The 9,312-nt window shown below is 35.8% G+C and overlaps 1 protein-coding gene across 11 annotated transcripts in view; it reads left to right on the top strand.

Annotated features, from left to right (window-relative positions):
• The window catches only part of LOC107083665 (receptor-type tyrosine-protein phosphatase S-like), a 272,199-nt gene extending 265,024 nt beyond the window's left edge, over window positions 1-7,175 (top strand). For all 11 annotated transcript variants that reach the window (XM_015373047.1, XM_015373045.1, XM_015373049.1 and 8 more), the window contains 3 exons: window positions 1,041-1,195; window positions 6,332-6,467; window positions 6,604-7,175. In XM_015373047.1, the coding sequence (XP_015228533.1) occupies window positions 1,041-1,195; window positions 6,332-6,467; window positions 6,604-6,672 (360 nt within the window). In that variant the 3' untranslated portion in view covers window positions 6,673-7,175. The remainder of the gene's footprint in view (window positions 1-1,040; window positions 1,196-6,331; window positions 6,468-6,603) is intronic.
• Window positions 7,176-9,312: the final 2,137 nt, after the last annotated feature.

Below are 9,312 nucleotides of genomic sequence, written 5' to 3' on the forward strand. Positions count from 1 at the left end.
CAACAATGATTCAGTTTGGTATATAGACAATTTTCTGATTCACATATTTTATAAAACACCCAAACTGACAACAGTTGTGTTATACTTGGTTATCAATTTTCATGTTGCACTGAATTAAAAATATTTCAGAAAAACTGACTTTATTTTCTTTTCTTCCATCAAAAAGCAGGATACCACACATACCTACTTTACAAGTTTGTTTTTCTCTCCCCCAAACGGGGCCATTCCAGTATAAGTATTTGTGGTTGAGTGTATGTGACAATGGCGCACTGCCTTGAAGTCTTTTGTGCAAAGAGGTGAGAAACTACCAGAAAAAGTGAACACCTGGTTGTCTTAATTAGTGGTGGCATCAAGCAGAGAGCCTGTCTATATAAAACTGCTTGTCTCTGCTGACTTTCTGCACTAATTTGTTCTATCTATGACAATTTGAAAAGAACTTTCCTTACCAAGGACAAAAGTATTGACTGTGTGCTCTGTCAGACTGTATAATAGCTCTCTCAAAATAAAAACTGAAATCACTCCCTATGTCCCCATGCAATCCTGCTTCAATTTCAAGATGTCTTCAGATGTTTTTGTTTGCATACAATGCTCCATCTGCACCTTAAATTCTATCAAACTTAATCAAAGATGAAATAGTTTAGATTTTTTTTGGGAGGGTAGCTTTTTTTGTTCATTTTCCAATCCCTTCTCTGGAGCTGTTCTTGCTTCTCTCCTTCTCAGTTCTGCCAACCTATCAGGCTGCTTTATTGATTCCATCACAGGATTATCTTATTCAACATGGAGAAGTCTCGAGGAAGGTGCTTGTCGTAGCAGATACATTATTGATTAGTTTACCTGGGCCTACTTTTGACGCACATATACACACAGAAACACAGCAGGAAAAAAAAATGCATCTTCACATATATATATATATATATATATATATATATATATATATATATATATATATATATATATATATATATATATATATGATGTGCCTTTTCTAATATTACCATACATATACCTTCTTCCTTATCTCAATTTTCTGTTATTTGCAGGATGGCCAGTCCAGGACAGTACGGCAGTTCCAGTTTACTGATTGGCCAGAGCAAGGTGTGCCCAAATCCGGAGAGGGATTCATTGATTTTATCGGACAGGTTCATAAAACCAAGGAGCAGTTTGGACAGGATGGACCCATCTCTGTACATTGCAGGTAATGTTACTTATTGTGTTTATTGCAAACAGTTGAAAGAAGGTCATTTGCACGCTTGACAATTTTGAACCTTTGAAAACATCCATTAAAGTAACTATTCAATAAAAAAAGATAATTTTAAAAAGAAATTATATCTTTTATTTAGTTTCCCTTTTGGAGGGCTACCAGGAACAGTCCTTATCGTATGCAGTAAATGGCAAATATTTCATGCAAAAAGTAAAAAACTGATTTATTTACAGTACAGTTTATGCAAAATGACTTTTTTTATGGTATCCTAGCATACTGAAAGCACAGCTTCAACATTTATTTGCAGTGTCATATCTAAAAAAAAAAAAGCTGATGTTAATATACCTGGAGCATAAAGGGAATAATTAATCCTTAATTCTTTTTAAATGTAAACTAATGTTTTACCTTTTTCATCTTAAAAATGCCTAAATAAGACTAATAATTTATTTTCAGTATACTCTTATGCAATGCTTATATTATATTATTTTTAAAACCCTGATATATCTGACAAACAAATACCAACATTTATACAGAAGCATTAGAAATCACTTCCATATTTAGTGAAAAACCCTCAAGTTAAATCTCTTAGCTCCCTTGAAGATTTTACTTTTAAAAGTTTTATCCAGGTTCTTCTTTTCCTAGAAAAAAGGTAAACCAAGGTGACTGAATTTTTTAAAAACTGTCAAACCTTAAGGAGTTTTATAATGTGTTTTGTTTTGTTGGAGAGCTCCTCCTGCAGTGCACCTCTACCTTCAGGATCAGATATGATTCCTCCTCTCCTTTTTAACTCTGTGGAACACAACCTCTGCACCTTAACACGCCCTTCTCCTCTATAATTGATAAAGCTCAGATAAGGCTTGGCATTTGAAAAAGATGAGATGAATGAAAGGATAGAGCCATCTTTTTAGGTTTTATGACCATTTCATGTAGCTTTTTTTTTTATTTTATGACCTGGAGTCTAGCTTCCAAGGTAACTTACATCATTACTTGCATGCTGGATGGGAAGCAAAAACTCAGACTATCCATATTTGTTCTGATCTCAAAGAAGTTTCCTTTAAAAAGTTCTTACTTTCCAAAGCGTCAAAATGGATTTTGTATATACATCTGATTTTATATATCGAATTTCCAGAAAACAATAAAAATAATTTCCATTGTGATCTTTTGCACAATTTTTATTTGAACATTTAGTTTTGAAATAAAGCTTTGGTGACTGCATGATGGGTTGACAATATATCTAATTTAATAGACATAATCACCTTTTTGACTGGGGTGTCACACCCGTTCTTACACTGCCTTCTCATAAGCACCATTACATCAAGAAGCATGACACCAGCTTCCATGTGGTTAAATAAGATGATGTCACCTGGTGGAAAAGTGTATTCTTAGGCCTGTAATATATGTACTGTAAGGAAAGCTCCTACAAGATTCTACACATCATCTATGTGGGGTGTAGTTATTACAGGACTGGGATAATGGCTGGCGGAAAAGGTCTCTGCATATTAAATGTTTCTGTTTATTTAAAGGTTTGAGGATACTGAACATTTGAAATAAACTTCCTGTTGTCTGCAGGTATTACTCTTAGCTGATCCAATCAGATTTTAACCTTAGAATACATTTTTAATATACTGAAAATGAATGTCACAGTTGGGGACCCATCTCCATATTTTATTTGTCCAGGGCCCAGAGGGAGGCGGCTAGCTTGACACTTTCTACTGCAGTTCTAATTGGTAGCGGTATTAGAGGTGACGTTAGAAAACTATGTTTTTAAAAAATAATCACCTGCTTTCACCCTCTGAGTCAGTACTTTGTTGAGTCATGTTTTGCTGGTGGTACAGCTTCTAGTGTTATAAGATGTAATATGAATCACAGCTTTGCGCATGCAGAGACGCACATTTTTCCAATTCCCCTTACTTTTTCTAGTTCATTGAGATTAGAGAGAGAGTATGGACGTCAAATTTCAAGTTTTTCTACAATTTCTTGGTTGGGGTTAGTTCTGGAATTTGCCTGAGCCATTTTAACAGATGCATATCATTTAGTTTCAACTGTTCCATTGTATCTCTGGTCATTGGTGCTTGAGGCTGAACACTACCGTAGTCCTAAGTCTTTTAAAAACCTCTACAAGGTTTCCTCTCTGGATTGCCATGAATTGAATGCCTTTAATCTACCCAGAAACTGGAACCAACTTTAAAGTCTTTGCTGAACAAAATGATCCCTACGGCAACATGCTGCGGCCATCATGCCTCACGATGGAATTGGTTTGTTCGGGGAGATGTGCAGAGGTGATTTTTGTTCACACACTGTCATTTGCTGGGAGGGAGAAAAGTAAAAATTTTGCCTCATCTTATACAGTTTTGCTGTGTTATGCCTGGTGGCAAACTGTGAATGGGTTTTCTTTCAACAATGCTGTCTCTGATTAATGCTCTCCTCGCCCAGTCCGTCACTTTATGTGAATGGCTATGGCTTGGTGGAGTTGCAGCTGAATTTTTAAGGCACTTGATTTTTTTTTTTTTTTATTTATTTTTTTTTTTAGAGCCTTTATAGAAGGAGGATATTTTTGTATATTTTAGTGTCGTTTTTTGTTTTGTTTATTTTCGTAAAAAAATTAATTGAATTGGATACTGTGATCTGAATTACACCTTAAGGTCAATTGTTCTAATAGACAAAAATAACCTAAAATTCACTGTATGTTCACTTAGAATATGCTCAGCCAAATAACCTCATGCTTGAAGTTAAAGGTTTAGTAACCTTTCATATTCAAGAGTATTTGCAAGATGTAGGCTTAAGAAGAAAAATCTGAAGCTGGATCATATGATATTTTTATAGAGGTTGAAGATTGAATATTAAATAAGATGAATTTAGTTAATCATCCAAAGGATATGTTTTGGGGGGTTTTGATAGAGGAGGATTTTTTTTTGCTTTAGAAATACATTTCTTTAGAGTATATCTTTTTATTTTTTTTAGTTGAGTAACCACCATGCTCCCTTTTCTCTTTCCCTCCTTTTTCAAGCTTGCTTATCTCCAAGAGAAGAGCTTATGTTTTCCTTTTCTCTTACTCTTGCGTTTTCTATCACCAGACTTCCCAGTCTGTCATCTCCCTATTCCCTAATCCTCTCACTCTCTCCTCGTTCCCATCCATCCGTTCTCCTGGATCGCTTTTTAGCTCCGCCTCCTCCTCTCCTCTCCCATCCCTCTATCTAATAGGACCACATGCTTTTTGTCATTAATTGCATGATTACGCCCTGTGAATGAGAGGACATCAAATCCTCTCAGTCTGCAGTGGCTTGCTTCTCCTAAAGATTTGGATCTGGAGAGGAGGAGGTTGAAAGAGAAGTCCTGGAAAGCAGCTTTGGGTGGGCTGAGATTTTGTGCCTCATGGTGGGGTGATTGCTCTGTGTGATTAGAGTGCTATCATTTGAAATTGGGTAAAAATCATACAAGCAACTTTTGTCTACCAAACACACACAAACTTGTCAGCGAAAGAGTCTCTCTCTACAAAGTGGCATCAAAGGCAAGAAGCTGAAATAAATCTGTTGTCATATCAATTATTGTTCCATTGGTGATGTGGAAGTCATTTCACAGCAAAGCAGCTTACTGAGCCAACTCTCAAGTATTTCAGCATCTGAGTTAAGACTCGAGCTTTATTTCTGGAGACCAGCAGCAGGCTGAGTTTTTTTTTTTTTTTTTTTTTCTCCCAACACATGGAAGGAGGAACTTAATGAGACTAAATGTTCTGTATGTGTATGGGTAGGAATTGCAATCTGTGCATGTGTCCTTGAGGACTAGAATGGAGGCACATGTGTTAGTGGATCGCAGGGTTCTTGCATGCAAATTGTCTCCTTGCTGTTGTTCTGGTTACCTTGAAGCCTTTTTTCTGCTCTGGAACTTTGCTGCTGTTTAGGAAGATGGAACTAATAACATGCAAAGTTTTTTTTTTTTTTTTTTTTTTTTACCATGCAGTCTTTTTTAGATATACAATACTTATATGGAAAGGTTATATTGGAAATCCCTTTATAGGTCTTGTTTTTATACCTAAATGATGAGGACTCAAGGGAAACACAAGTCATATTAGAACACCATCAAACAGTTGATTTATTTCATTAATTATTTAAACAGTAAAAATATTATTATTTCACAAATTTATAAAAAAAAAAAAAAAAAGACATATTTCAGTTTTTGTAACTAGGGCTTGATTATGTAATGAAACACCACAAATCTGTTTCTCCTAAATTAAAAAGCATAAGGCCAATAAAAAAATTCTGTTTTTAAATCTCATGCTGTTATATCCAACAGAGCCTTATACCAGAGAGCAATTGGTACCCATCACAAGTGTTAGAGTCGGATCAATAGAAAAAACGTTAAAGGGTCCCTTCCAAGGATATAAATACAAAGTCTGCTGGAGGGAAAAACTGAAGTAAAAAAAGTGCATAGACAGCAGTAATAGACATAGCCTTAAAGGAATTGTGTAGCAAAGCCCAATCAAGTGTTTGAAGGAGATTCATAAGGTGTGAACCATGGCTAAGTGCTTCAAGAGCCACTACACTAAGATGCATCCAATACCTGTGTGATAACTGTTGCAGGCTTTGTGTTCATCCACTCCTAAACCACTGACAATGTCATGAGTGTCTTACCTATTGATAATGTCAGATATACAGAAAAAGAGTCAGTTTGCATTTCCATTGAGTTACAAGTTACCAGAGTCTGGAGAAAAAGTCAGACAGCCAACTACTAGTAAGATTTGGAGCACGAGGTTACCTTCATTAATGAAATTCATGGAAATTCTGATTAAGAGAAAGAAATGTTGCTTAAGTGATAAGTCCATATTATGTTACTACATGGATATTTCTTTCATCTGTTTTATTTCATAGTCTTGATTTTTGTGAGAAACATTATTTTGGTTTTCAGCAGTTAAAAACCATAATTAAAAAAAACAACAAAAAATGGCACTGATAAACACTTGGAAAGACCTTAATCTGTTTAAGAGAAGGATTTCCCGTCTTAAACTGAATGGCTGAAAGGATATTATGTTTTTATTCCATGAAATGCACCCATAGTTGGTTTGGTACCAATTGTGATGTCCATTAGCAATATAATTCATCTTGTTTTTTTCTCTTTTTTGTTCCTTACATCTAGTGCCGGAGTGGGAAGAACTGGAGTCTTCATAACCCTCAGTATAGTCCTGGAGAGAATGCGTTATGAGGGTGTGGTTGATATCTTTCAAACAGTGAAGATGCTCCGGACACAGAGGCCAGCTATGGTCCAAACAGAGGTCAGAAATGTTCCAAGGTGGACAAATTATGGAACAGATTTTTGTTGGTGTGAATCGGAATTAAAGTGAATTGTTAGCAATATATTAAACCTCTGGTGTTATGTTTTCTGATAATTTTTTTTCCCCTTTTTTTCAGGATGAATACCAATTTTGCTATCACGCAGCTCTTGAGTACTTAGGAAGCTTTGATCACTATGCAACGTAAAAAGCCATCTCCTCCTCTCAGAATCCTGTTGCCCCCTCCTCGCCCAACTCAATGGTTTCCTGAGCCATAGAAACTTTTCAAATTTGAAACGATGACAGCGGTCGATAATTTTACAACTGCTTGTTCAAAAAACAGGATCCTGTAGATTTTTTTTAAGCAAACAGCCAACATGACCAGAACAGGAGAAATTTCAATTGAGTCTCTAGTCACAGAAGAAAAATTCCCCATAATTTCAACTTAAGACCATTCTAAGCAACGAGAAACCATACGCCGTGGCTCAAGCTGTGGGATGGGTATCGATCCAAGTGACAGACTCCTTACTTTACCTCAAGTGTTTTAGTGTGGAGGAAGTTGTATACATTCGTGGACATTGCTCTTCTAAAATAAAAATGTCTTTGTGACACAGCGGCGACAACCAACCGATTATGAAGGAAAGTGAAGCGCAAATCAAAGAGAAGCAGATGGATGTAGCCACGACTGGGACACATGCCTGTTTTGCATGTGAAAAAAAGGAGGGCAGAGGGTTCAAGTATTTTCAACAACTATTTCATGACGGGTTTAACCTAAGAAATTGACAAATTGTGTCAACACCAATGAAGAGAAGTGGCTTTTCTCAATCAAAAACATGAAATAGAGCAAGAACACCCACATTTGGCAGTAAAAAAAAAGGAAACCTTGAGTTTTTGCACAGTTCTACTTAAATTATGTTTTGTGAAACGTTTTCTTCAATTCCAGAAAATATCACCAAACTGCCTGTTAAGTGCCAGGAGCTTTAAGAAGGGACATTCCCAGTCGTTGTCAAAGAGAAAACATCAGCACATATATAAATGCAGTTACTTTTTAGAAATGCAGAAAATCTTTAATTTAAGCCCTGTAATTCAGTAAAAGAAATCTGGATTGTTTCAAAGGGAGATGTACCCCAGTAAATTCAACATTTCACTGACCAAATCGTTCAAGGGAAAAACCCATCAATTGCAAGAATCTTCAGCTTTGTCTGTCATGGGGATGATGTAAACCTCAACTTCGACCCATGTTTTTATTTTTAACACATGGCTCTCTTTAAATCATGGCACCAAATGGCTGATGCAGAAAACATCCACCCTGAGTCCGGTGAGGAGAAAAGGCTTTTGGAACAAGGTGGATCAACCAAACAAAGAAACGTTGCCACATCTGGGGCTTTCTTTGTGTACAGTGACCAACGCTTATCATCATTGTTTGGGACTACTTTGTCTTTGAAGGACAAAAATCTATTTTTCTTTCCTTGTTTTCAGTTCTCTTTTCTGTTAAAAACAAAACATGCTGCTTATCTTGTGTATGCTGTATGTGTGACTCTTTGAAAAAGAGATTAAACAAAAAAAATGCCAGCTCTGCTAACTCCTTGCGCCTGGGTGGGCATGAAAGAAAGCACATCCACATGACTTCACTGTTCACCACTGCTTTTTTTTTCTTTCATCTGATTTTTTTCCTAGCCTCCTCTATAATTGCTCTTATCATTGTACAAGAAACTCAAGAGCAGCAAGATCGCTTGCAACGACAAAGTTGTACATTAACGTGATTGACAAATTGGCCCTAATTTTTACTATATGTGTGTTTGGTAACTGGTTGACAGAAAAAAAAAAACAAGACGCTTTGGTGTTTACCCCCTATTTTACGGACAATGACCCAGTGGGTGACACGGCCAGAGCAAGTAGCCACGACAGATCCCGATGCAAAATTTTCTCTGGTACTTGCACATCCCAAAAGCAAAAACAGAGAATAAACTCGAAACAAACTCCCCAATTCAACTGCAAAAACCTCCAAGTTTTTACGTCAAAGATGGCGCTTTGGTACATGTGAGCGAATGGATTCTCTGAGGGCTCTCTGGTGGATGTGCACAAAAAAAAGCAACAGAGCTTTGGACAGAACTGTGTGTGATCTTTTCTGAGTTCCAAAAAAGCCTTATTGTTATTGTAACACTATGAAAACATTACTGTTGTATTATGATGATTCATTTAACATGACATAGTTAGCTTTTATTTTCTGTTTTTGATTTAGTTGTTTTTTTTAACAGATGTTTGTCACTTTTTTTAATTAGCAGAAAAAAAAGAGAAATGCTTATATGTTCATATTATGTTAAAAGACATTCTATTTTTTCACCGTAGAAATGCTAATTATAACATGACCGTGTAGGGGCGCATACATATCTATATAGAGATATATGATTGTATATATCTCTATATAGAAATATATATGCCAACTTACACATGCATATATATTTAAAAGCAGAATCAGAAAATATATCCAAACAATTAGTATGAAATACATTTTTCTTGTCATCCAATTTGTTTTATACCTGTCAAATCTTGTCTGAAAATTTTTGTTTTGCTATTATTATTCTGTAATTCTGGAGTGTCTCTTTAAGAAAACTGAGGGACTGTCATCTTTTTGTTGGATCTTTCATTTTTCTCATGTCCTTTGGAATTAACTTGTACCAATGATGAAACTCTATTTTAACGCATTTTCTTCACTGTCATTAAGTTGTTTGTTTTTTTTTTTGTTTTTTTATGGTCTACAAATGTCAAAGTTTTATCGCTCTGCATTTTAAGTGTCTATATCATGCTGTACCTTGTATGATTATGTACAGACTGTAACCCTCACAAT

Source organism: Cyprinodon variegatus, unplaced genomic scaffold, assembly GCF_000732505.1.
Source record: "Cyprinodon variegatus isolate N-32 unplaced genomic scaffold, C_variegatus-1.0 Scaffold80, whole genome shotgun sequence".
Taxonomy (NCBI): Eukaryota; Metazoa; Chordata; class Actinopteri; order Cyprinodontiformes; family Cyprinodontidae; genus Cyprinodon; species Cyprinodon variegatus.